This window comes from Callithrix jacchus, chromosome 6 (assembly GCF_049354715.1).
Source record: "Callithrix jacchus isolate 240 chromosome 6, calJac240_pri, whole genome shotgun sequence".
NCBI classification, from domain to species: Eukaryota; Metazoa; Chordata; class Mammalia; order Primates; family Cebidae; genus Callithrix; species Callithrix jacchus.
The window spans coordinates 50,639,914-50,652,254 of NC_133507.1; the positions used below are offsets into that span (position 1 = coordinate 50,639,914).

The 12,341-nt window shown below is 35.4% G+C and overlaps 1 protein-coding gene across 17 annotated transcripts in view; it reads right to left on the reverse strand.

Moving 5' to 3' along the window:
* The window catches only part of ZNF385B (zinc finger protein 385B), a 400,251-nt gene that overhangs the window by 75,842 nt on the left and 312,068 nt on the right, over positions 1 to 12,341 (reverse strand). For 9 of the 17 annotated variants that reach the window (XM_035304434.3, XM_008998610.4, XM_054257485.2 and 6 more), the window contains 2 exons: positions 5,184 to 5,222; positions 894 to 1,004 (listed from right to left, as the gene is read on the reverse strand). In XM_035304434.3, coding sequence (XP_035160325.1) covers positions 894 to 1,004; positions 5,184 to 5,222 — 150 coding nt within the window. The remainder of the gene's footprint in view (positions 1 to 893; positions 1,005 to 5,183; positions 5,223 to 12,341) is intronic. The other 8 variants (XM_078327336.1, XM_035304435.3, XM_035304439.3 and 5 more) reach the window with 1 other exon arrangement.

Consider the following 12,341-nt stretch of genomic DNA (forward strand, 5'->3'; position numbering starts at 1 on the left):
CAATCTCTTTTCAAAGTGGCTTCTGGGTCAAGCAACTCAGGAATTACCACATATTATATGCAGTCTTCAGATTCTGATTTACTTTGGTCATTGGCTTTACTTGGTAATTGGATATTGCAAATATTCTAATATTGCTTACTTTGCTCTCCTGTTATTTTGTTTATAAATTTAGAAACCCATTTTCATAAAAGAGATTGATCTGTTCCATTTTCTTATCTTTTTTAGCAGGATGATTATGCTAGCCAGATAAAATAATTTATGAAATTTTCTCTGTGTTTTATAATCTGGGAAAATGTAAATCACATAGGGAATTAATTCTCTTAGGTATTTATCAAAATTTGACACAAACATGACATGTGGCACTTGATATCAAGTAGTAAAAATGGTTTTCTTCAGCATTTATTGCATTTTAATTTTTAAAGTATCTTCATTGCATTTTAAAACTTTTTTCATATTTTCTGCTACTCAAGTAGTTTTGACAAATAAATATAATTAGTGAAATTACGTGTAAAATGATATAGTTGAGACTGATTACATAGATAAATTCTTAATTTTTTGATATTAGCCACATATAGACTATTGTCTATAATCCTCTACTGGTTTTAAATTCTGTATTATTTTTTATTGTTGTATTGTTCTTCTAAAAGATGCTTTCAATGTGAGCTAGGTTGAATCCATGGATATGGAACCTGTGGATGCAGAGGGCCAACTATACTCTATTGTTCAAGTTTAAGGCACTGAACCCAAATCCCTTGAAAAGCTGGCATCCTGAAATAAGTGGGCTACAATATGAGTGGCTTTTAAAGAGTATGTAAATAGGAAGAAATGTACATATTCAGATCAGACTTTCAGCTCTGAAAAACTACAGAGAATAATGAAAAGGTGATACTCACATCAGAGTTAAAGCGAAGCTGACAGACATTACAAGAAATAACTTGTTTCTTCTTTGGGGGAATGGATACTCCAAATGTATGGTTAATAACTGCCTTTTGCACAGGATCCATCTGAAGAGTAAATGAGAAAACAGTCAATTTGTAACTTCAAAGAAAAGACAATAGTGCGAGCAAATGAGAGTACCTATAATATTCCATAAAGTTTTAACTTGTAGTTCCTAAACAAGAATAATAAACAATCTCATTCAATAGTAATATATTTTTCTCCAAAAATTAAAAAAAAATGATATAAATTAAAACAAAAAATGGCTTTGAAAACGTAACTCAAAAAAGACCACAAGAGAATCACCATATTCCAAGAAACCTTATCTCTATAGAAGGAGCCTTGGAAAACCTTAGAATAATCAAAAAACAAGAAAACTTAAGATCTAAAGGTGAGGGTTAAAATTAATTTTTTTCCCTTGAAACAGGGTCTTGCTCCATTGCCCAAGCTGGAATGTAGTGTGGCATGATCATAGTTCACTGCAGCCTCAACCTCTGGGCTCAAGTGGTCCTCTTGCTTCAGCCTCCCAAGAAGCTGGGACTACAGGCTTGTGCCACACTATGCCCAGCTAAAAATGTTAATGTTTTCCCTGTATGAGATAATAATACTTAAGATGGCTTCAAATGATGTTAATGACAATTATTACAAATATATATGTGCTTCTTAACTTTTGATGTATGGTAAAGTCATAAATGACAGGCTGTTACCAGAGCACGGAAAGTATTGATTGAATATATGTTTAAAATAATTTAACTTTCATGTGCCATCAACTGAAAATTATTCTACTGAAAATGTGTGTCACAACTGTACACTTACATGCCTAAAACAGTTTGGCTAATATGCAACTCTTGTTTAAATATTAATCAAGTAAAGTTTTGATTTATAGCTTGTGATTTTCCCCTTTTGATTTGCATGTATCATATAAATTCAGATGATATACAGTGATGCAAGTACTGAAACAGAAAATGTATGGCACAAAGTCATGAAAACATTCAGGGAAAGAAACACCTAGATCTGCAGAGTCTAGAAAAGAGACACAGCAGTGACTCTCTTGTGTACTCCAGATAATAATCTCCAGCAATTACATCAGACAACTGGCAGTTCAAAAAGCAATGCAGATGATGAACAAAACATTACATGTTACATAAACAGATGTAACATGAATGAGGACAGATCCATTGACACCATTGTCTAGGAAATCTCCTGAGGTTAGAGATTAAGACTGGATTAGTTGATGATATTTGACAAAGAAAGAAATGACTACTAGCTTTGATCATGATTATAAATCACCAAAATGCAAAATTGGCAATTAAAAGATAAGCACATTAGAAAGACAAGTGGATTGAAGAGTTATTGAATAATAAATTTTCTGGTTACGAATTCAAGAGAGATAACAGGACATCGAATTCCCACAATAAAGAACAGTTATGGTGGTTTGAGACACTTAAAAATTCTAAGAGGGTGTCAGGCACAGAGTATTATGCCTATAATTCCAGTACTTTGGGAAGCTGAGGCAGGAGGATCAATTGAGCCCAGGAGTTTGAGACTCGCCTGGGCACATAGCAAGACACTGTCTCCATCTTTAAAAAAATGCTAAGAGGGAAGTTTTCTGGAGAGACAGAACTGTTCTATAGCCTAACTACAATGTAATGGTTTCACAAATCTATACATATGTTAAAATTCATAGAACTTTCCCCTCAGAAAGTCAATTTTATATATGATAATTTAATAAAAAAAACTTCTTAAGAGTATTATGTTTAACTACTAAATCTATCATATCATTACTGGAAAATCTAGGGATTCATACTTCTGAAGGTCATAATTGATTATATCAAATTTTATTTAATGAAAATAATAATTTTTAAAACTCTCCATGTGACAAAGAACATTTCAAAAGTCCAGAAAATAAAATCCTAGTTTACTTTCTTATTTTATTCATATTTTATTGCAAAATATGAAACTGTACTTTCTGACAGTTGCCAGACATGGCAAATGAATTTAGACAGGCTTAAAAATAAAACTAACTAACTTATCTTGGCAGGATGAAAAATCCCACTGTTTTGCAAAGTTAAAAAACAAGAGAATTTTATTGAGATAGTTTCTGTTCTCAGGCTCCAGAAAATACTTCCCATCTAGTGACATGTGAACTACAAGGGATTAAACAATATGAATATTTCCTAAATACTAGTTTTCTGCATGCTATTTTCATTTTTCACCATATCCATACACTAATATTTTTTATTTATATCAAATATATATATCAAATATTAAGATACGCTTAAACGGTACACTTTCCTATTACTCCTTTCAAAACATATATTGAAATTAACATCAACATTAAAACTTTCCTCAAAGTGAATGCCTGTATCGTACCTGTTTTCATGCCACAACATAGAAAGACGAAAGATACATTTACAAATATCTAGTTTCAAGTTTTTAGTTGACTATTATATCTATTGACAGCTCCAACAAGATCTTTGAATATAAATATTCTCATTAAGTTGTAAAAATTGTTAACTACATACATAATTTTTCACATAACTCCTAATACAGTTTTTTGTTTGTTTTTTGAGGCAAAGTCTTGCTTTGTGGCCCAGGATGGAGTGCAGTGGCATAATCTTGGCTCACTGTAACCACTGCCTCCCATGTTCAAGCAATTTCCTGCCTCAGCCTCCCAAGTAGTTGGGATTACAGGTGCTCACCACTGTACCTGGCTAGTTTTTTGTTTGTTTGTTTGTGTTTTTACCAGGAGTAAAACAGGTAAAAACCTTTTGTTTGGAGTTTAACCTGGTTGGCCAGACTGGTCTCAAACTCCTGACCTCAGGTGATTTGCCTGCCTCGGACTCCCAAAGTGCTGGGATTACAGGTGTGAACCACCATGCCCAGCCCCTAATAGTTTTATTCTGCTCAAATTTCACATTTGCACCATACTGGCCTGAAAATATGCCTTTGTGTCTCCAAGGTTGAGAGCTCTCCATCCTGAAAGGTGAGTTGTGGTTGAGCACTCCAAATAAAAAGGTAGGAAAGTTTCCATCCATCTGTTCTCTAAAACTCTGTAGAGTTCATGAAACTCCCCAGAATCAGCTCCTCCAGCTTCCATATGTAATCCTAATTTTTCTCATAAAATCAACTAAATAAGCACAGCCTTTCTACCCCTTATTTGCTACTTGTCATAAACTCTTGCTGCCTTTCATCCTTTGGATAACTTATCACTAATTTCATCAAGATTGCACCCCCATCTTTCTCACTCGGAACAGATTTTCTTTATTTTTCTCTTAATTCTCTATTTCCTTATAGGTTTCTGGAAAAGATTCACTTCTTCTTCTAGTCTAAATCTCTTTTCTTCTGCTGTTTATCACAAAATTCTGTAGTTATATTTTCATATTTAATGTCACTCTGGGGCACGTGATTTAGTTGAAAAGAGACTTTAAATGGAATAAAAAAGAATGCCCCATTTGACAATGTATCTGATTTTGAAACAGACACTACCAAACTAATGTTTTGAGTATTTGCCCTCTGATGCAATAACTACAAATACTTGAGTCATTTCAATGTGATCCAAATGTGACAGCAACGAAGAAGGCTTTCAGATACTTTTTAAGTAACAAGTATAAAGTGGTACAATTCTCAATTTTTGTTCTTAGCATTAGTACAATGCTCTAAAAGCTAGATAAAATAGCTATGACATTAATTTATGGTAACTTACATTTTTTTCCTCTGCTAGTGTAATGCCAGTTCTCTGTAGTCATAATGAGACGCATGTAACTAAATCGATGATAATTCTTTTATTTAATCACGAAGTTTCAGGATGAATAAAACATTCAGGATGAATAAAACCATTATCATAAATCTTACAATGTGATCAATGCAAATAACTCAGTTTAGTATAGTCAAAACTGTTTTATATCATAATGATTTCATGTGTAGATTACTCAAAAATTATTGGAGCTATTGCAATTGCATAACAAATTCATATTGTTAAAGATTCAGGTGACATTTCATAGACATTGTTAAAAATGAAGAAGTACTTTCAAAAATATTTCTTAAATGTTTGCAATATAGCTTTTAAATTAACAAATGTCTTATTAAGTAGTCACACTAAATTAGTTCATGTTAGTTCAAATTGTGCAAAAAAAGCTGTCTATGGTTTGAGAAAATTATAATTCATTAGGAAATAATACTAAAGAAGCTTTTTTTAAAGAAAAAAAATACCCTACCAAACAGATCTAGCTACCAATATTCCTTACCTGGCAAAATTTATTGGTCCCAAATAAGCCTCTTCTTTTCTAAAAAAGTAAAAGTTAGAAGCAGTCATCTGGAATGAGACTAGGAAGCACAATTCCATGAAAAATTGAAAAGCCCATTTTCCTTGCTTTTCTCTGAGTAAAAGTCTGAAACACTTACTAAATAAAAAGCAGCAAAAGTTAACACTTGCCACTTTTTCTAGTGAAAATGATGCAGAAATGAAAAGCAAGACCTATTAGTGCAATTAACTGGTAGGTAATAAAAATGAAAGATGAGGTTGCGGCTGTTACCAGGAATTGAGGAGGTAATTGGAGGCTATGTAGGGACAAATTAACAATTATATTGTAGTACTTATAAAATGCACTAATGAAGTTGGCCTTATCAGACCATCTATCATATTTTCAATATCAAAATAAGAACAAACTCTTTTTTTGGTGTATTTGAGATTGCAGGGACTACAAATCTATGTGAGTTTTTTTTTTAAAGAGCATTACTTTCTCTTGGTATACCAAAAAATAATTTACATCTGCACAGTATAAAGAGTCATGTAAAAATATGCAGTTGCAAGTGAAACCTAGACATAGGGAAAATAAACACACTGCAGCACTTCACTAAAGGTAGGATCCATCTAAGATGGGGGCTGTGTGCTCAAGTGACTTGACCAATACTAGATTATATTTAGACTCTAGAAAATTTTGCTCTGTGGGACTTTAGGCAGAGAAAATGGAATTATAAACTTGTTCAACTATCCCAGTACTTTTCAAGAGTCATGACATTCGAGTCTATTCTTGTAAGAGTCTTAAAAGGATTTAACTAGCCATCAGATAGCACTGGGGTGGGAACTTGGGCATCACCCTCATTACAAAACAAAAAGACCACTGAAGAATTGTACAGGACTTTCTTTTATCCATACTATTTATTTTATTCTCACAGAGTCTCTGTGGAAGGCAGTGGAGTGACTGAAGCCTTAAACTTAGGATCCTCCCAATTCAGCCTCCTGAGTAGCTAGGAGTACAGGCATATGCCACCGTGCCCAGGTAATTTTTTTTTTTGAGATGGAGTCTTGCTCTGTCGCCAGGCTGGAGTGCAGTGGCGCAATCTCGGCTCACTGCAACCTCTGCCTCCTGGGTTCAAGTGATTCTTCCGCCTCAGCCTCCTGAGTAGCTGGGACCACAGGTGCATGCCACCATGCTGAGCTAATTGTTGTACTTTTAGTAGAGATGGGGTTTCACCATGTTGGTCAGGATGGTCTCAATCTCTTGACCTCATGATCTGCCCACCTCAGGCCACCAAAGTGCTGGGATTACAGGCGTGAGCCACTGTGCCCGGCTGCCTAGCTAAATTTTTAAAAACCTTTATTTATTTATGGTAGAGAGACAGAGTCTTGCTATGTTGCCCAGGCTGGTCTTGAACTTCTGGCCTCATGTAATCCTCCTGCCTTAGCCTCCCAGAGTGCTGATATTACAGATGTGAGCCAACTTGCCCAGCCCATACTATTTGTAAAGATGAGAAAATCTCACCTTACACTGAGTGATCTATTTTAACCAATGTCCTAAAAAGCATTTGTTAAGCATTTATTACTTATACAGTATAGCAGGCCCTGGTAGTTCTAATAAACAGAAATAGAAACCAGGATTTTTACTTTTAAAATTTCAAGTCAGCCATTGGGCAAATATTTCTACAGTTCCAATATGTTTTAGATGCTGTCTCAGACTGGATAGGGAAATGAGTAAACACAAAAAGGTCATAATTTTAAAAGTTAAAAAGTGAAAAAGTTAGTACACACTCTATGCAATTGGAGGTTGGGAAAATAAGTTGCCATTAAGCAAAACAATGAGGCATGAGAGGCACAAAAATGTCTGTCCCCCCTGCCGCCACCCCTACTTTGATATTTTTTTCCCTTTGACAATGACATCCGTGTGTTATTCTCCCAGGACTTTTTTCTTTTTCTTTTTTCTAGCTGTGTAATAACAATAATAAACATCATTATAATAGCAGCTTTGATTTACTGAGATTTGCTAGGAACTATACTAAGGAACTACCTCCTGTAGTTTCCATCATCACACGAGGCAGACATGATTATTATCCTCCTTTTACTAATGAGGAATCCAAGGCTTTGAGAGGTTCGATAATGAATCACCCTCAAGTTCGTAGGTCAGCATTCAAACACAGGTAGGAGTCTCTCTCCACATTGTTCCCTGCTAAAGGAACACTGCAGGAGCCCTGAGTGTATTGCACTGCACTGCTAAAGGGTACGTGATGGAGAAGAATACACAAGCTTTCCTGAAACTTCTGCATCCTGGAAGGTAGCTGTCTACACAAACCTAAGGTGCTTAAGGAAAATTATCCTTGAGAAAGAAGTCTAGGTTTTCTCTTTCTGACTCATTTCTGATATTCTTAGGGTAGGCCCATTTCTTCTTGTGCAACTTCAGGAAAGCCATAAATAAAAATTTGGGGCTGGGCGCGGTGGCTCAAGCCTGTAATCCCAGCACTTAGGAAGGCCGAGGCGGGTGGATCACGAGGTCAAGAGATTGAGACCATCTTGGTCAATATGGTGAGACCCTGTCTCTACTAAAAATACAAAAAATTAGCTGGGCATGGTGGTGCGTGCCTGTAATCCCAGCTACTCGGGAGGCTGAGGCAGGAGAATTGCCTGAACCCAGGAGGCGGAGGTTGCGGTGAGCCGAGATCGCGCCATTGCACTCCAGCCTGGGTGAAAAGAGCGAAACTCCGTCTCAAAAAAAAATAAAAATAAAAATAAAAATTTGGGCTGTCCTGTCCTCTTTCTCCATGATAACAATTGGGTTTGCACACAGGGAAAAAAAAAAAAAAAAAAAAAAGAAGTCCTGGGAATATTTAGAGATTATGTGTTTGCAAGTGGCAGTCATCATTTGCACCTGTCCTCCATTTGCTGCAAAGCACCTGCCCTCGATTTGCTGCTAAGCAGAACTCAGCTACTAAATCCTTCTGACTTTGGGCCTCCTGGAAGTTTGGCTAAGTATCAACTTTTAAACTGTGATATTATGGAATTACTGCAGTACAAAAAGAATAGCTATTTTTTAATCACTTCCTTTTTCAATATCAGACATGGGAAAAAGATGTGACAACAGGGTCTCAATAGAACTTCAAACATTCATGAAAAAACATGTTTAGGTGATAGCTGTGTCACTGAAGAGCAATATTTCTTTAAAGTTACTTTAAAATCGGTTTTGTCTTTTATATTTAAAGACTGACCATATGTCTTTATGTTGATGTTTTGCTTTTCAAAAATCCTTGAAAAGTTGAATAGAAAGAAAACAGGCACAGCTATAACAAAGACAATTTTTTTTATCTTAAAAATCAAGAAATACAAAGGATTGTATTTTCTTGGCAACACCCCTTTAACCATATAACTTTTTTCTTTGACACAGCGTCACTCTCTGTCACTCAGGATGGAGTGCAGTGACTCAATCTGGGTCACTGCAACCTCTGCCTCTCAGGCTCAAGTGATTCTTTCACCTCAGCCTTCTGGGTAGCTGGGATTCCAGGTATGTGCCACCATGCTTGGCTAATTTTTTGTAGAGATGGGGTTTCACCATATTGCCCAGACTGGAACCATAGAACTTTGTACTATTTTGAATTTCACTTCAGAAGCTTCATTAAAAACACACCGCATGGAACATTACACAGGGAGTGCCTGCCACCATGGGATCTGCATGTTTGCATCGGAGTATGTAAGAGCCGAGGCTTGCCTTGCTGACACTGCTTCTCCTACCTAGAGCACCCTGACAAAGGTCCACCTAATGTGATCAGTGCTGCTGAAAGGAAGACGAATGGCATGTCACTCTCTCCACAAACTGTTTATTAAACCAAGGGTCAAGTGTTTGGGAAGGTGGTTTCCTCAAGAATCCCCAGTTCTTTCCTGAAACCATATATTGGTTGTGGCTTGCAAGCAACAACATTAACTGGGCCCCTCTTTCACTGGGATATAATTACCCAAGGAGAAAGTTAACCATTCATTCGGAGCTGTTATAAAGGCAATAACAACACAACACATACTTCAGAAACTAACAGATTACATTATATCTAATTCCCAGATCCAGGGAAGCTTTATTATTATTGCTGCTACTACTGCTATTTTATTAAAATGTTGCAGGCTTTTAAGTATTTTGAGGCTAGTTGACTACTGGCAACATTTAATAGTCGCCAAAATTAGGTGAAACCCCAGGATTTCAGTTTCTCCCACTTTTGTAGAGCCTCCTTAATGACAGTATATATTCCTTATAGAAAACATAAGGGAGTCAGCCCAGAGATAAAGTAGCGTAGCAGAGTAAAGTACAGAATAGCATTTTATTTTTTCCCTCTGTTTTCTAAAATATGAATTAAAGCTTGATATATTTCACTCCAATTCCATATTGTCAGGGCTCCTCTAAGAAACTCTGGGAATTACCAAACAAGAGTTGTATATTTCATTAACAGAAAGGATGACTAAAGCCAAGAAAAAAAAATCCTGTGATGTTTCTTGAAGATCTGTTTTGAAAAGAAGACTGGCCGGGTATGGTGGCTCACGCCTGTAATCCCAGCACTTTTGGAGGCCGAGGCGGGTGGATCATGTGGCCAGAAGTTCAAGACCAGCCTGGCCAATATGGTGAAACCCATGTCTACTAAAAATACAATAATTCGCTGGGTGAGATGGCAGACATTTGTAATCCCAGCTACTTGAGAGGCTGAGGCAGGAGAATTACTTGATCCCATGAGGCAGAGGTTGCAGTAAGCCAAGATTGTGCCACTGCACTCCAGCCTGGGCAATAGAGGGAGACTCTGTCTCAAAAAACAAAAACAAAACAAAACAAAACAAAAAACAGAAAAGAAAGAAAGAAAAGAAGATTAAACTCTAAACTCTGTATTTTCTGGTCTTTTATTCTGGAGAAATTTCATCTTCATTCTATTTTGGGGTTTCTTTAACAAAATAATGTCCTTTTTCTAGATGACTCTGGTAGTAAAAGGTGCAACTGTTTTAGAGGTAAGGGTTTCATATCAACTTTAAATATTCAGTTCTGTCCTTAGGAATTTTTGTTCCTTTTCAACATATTACACTTTTATAAATGTATGATTTCCAATTTGTTTACATATTTACCATATCTTTCTATAATTTTTATTTATATGGTAAAAGTTTATTAAGTACCTATCATACATAGTTTTAGGAGTTGGACATATAGTGTAGAATAGGCTTTCAAAAATCCAACATTTTAGCTGGGGAGTCCCAGACCCAAATCTCTAAAGTGATAAATAAGGTATTTTCAGAGGGTTGTCAGTAGCATGAAAAAAAATAAAATAGAAGAAAAGAAACACTTTACCATGAAGAATTCCTAAAAACACATTTTTGTTGTCTTGATACCCACTGTAATTCAGATACTTTTACATGTAAAGCCATACCAAATATGCAAAAAAAAAAAATCTCTTCTATGATTTAGAGAAGATACAGAATACAAACTCATATAATTGGTAAAACCTGAAGACTAAAAGGCATGCTCCTCAGCTTCCAACACCGTCTCTGAGATATCTGCAGAGAATTTTTTTCAACTACCAACTAGCAGACAACAACTGATCTCAGAGCCACCACCATTATCATAATCCCAAGAACAAAGGGAAACTAAAGTAATGTACAATTTGAAAGTTCTCTAAGGATGAATGCTAAGTACTAGACTCCTCTCCTCTGGAGACCTTTCTAATAGGTTTCTGTACAGTGTGGTTGGTCTGGAACTTGGTGAGTGAATAGCAAAATGATCATGAGTTACTTCTGTCTTAAAAAAAAAAAACATACGTTGTCTAAGCTCTAACAGTTGTTTCTGAGGGTATTACAACAATATGATATTTTTCATCTTTAACACTTTTTGAACCCTAAAGAGTTACCAAATGGTAAAAGTAATAAAGCTAAAAGCAAATGAATGGGTGATTTCACCATTCCTCTCTCTTTAGTGGAAACCTAGTAATGCTTTTGACAATAATTTTAAACTCTGTGTAGAAAAAATAATTCTTAAGTTATTTTTCAGACCATAGTTATTTTGTTAATAGGAGATGCCATAAGGTTCGAGCTGGGTACCTGACTGAAGCTGAATGTCTAACTCTCACAGTAGATCCTTGTATGTAACAAATATGGTCAGTCCAAATGTAAAATGTTCCATTTTCCTGGCTAGCTCCACATGCTTGGTGATTTTCCATGCTGGGATCAAGAGTGATGCAGCAAAGCTGTAGTTACGCTGCTGGGTAATTTAAGAAGCCACATGAAAGAGCTTTTCAAAAAGTTCAGTTTAACAAATAAGACTTTCAATTTATTTCTGAAATGGGTATGGGACTTAATTAAATGTTTACTTTTACCTCATAGTCACTAACACACAATACCCAGCAATATTTTTGGCGTTGATGTTCCTATTTGAGTTTTAAATAAGTAAACTAAATAACTGAAATTCTCTTGCATATGTATTCATATTCAGGTTTTTAAATGGATACTGAAAGGTCTGGTTGGTTAATGTGATTTATTAAAGAAGCTCAAAGCATCCTCAACCCCAATTACAACTGCTGTTTTCAATGTAGGGAAAAAGCATTAAGTTAACAAGCTGAATTATATTTTCTAAGGAAACTCTGTGCTTTTCTTTGTTTCTTTCCATTCTTGAATAAGCAAATACTTAGATGTGACTGGAAATCATTAGGGAATACAGGTATTTTTCCAACAGGATGCAAAGAAAGTTTCTGATAGGGTTTTCATTTTATTTTCAAGATTTGATGTTCCTATAACTAAAATAATTTTTGGTCAAAGTATAAAGAATATTTTAACGATCTGTAACATCTTCCAAAAATCATGCCTAACAGTTCATATGATATTAGTGGATGGCCTTTTGAAAAAATATGAGAAAAATTACAGATGTTTTAAGCAAAATGAAAAACTACCCAGAATCTTTTAGGGAATTAATAAGAATTTACCTCTTGTGAATTTTAGTATCCCAGAAGAAGAAATAAAATAAGTATTACCAGTATGTTTTGTATGTGGAGAAGTTACTGTCCTCAAAGTACTTATTATACTTTATACTTCTCAATGGGATATATTCATATTTAAACAGCAACAACGAATAGCTCAAGACTTATGTAGCTGACAATAAACTCTATCACCCAAAGACAAATAC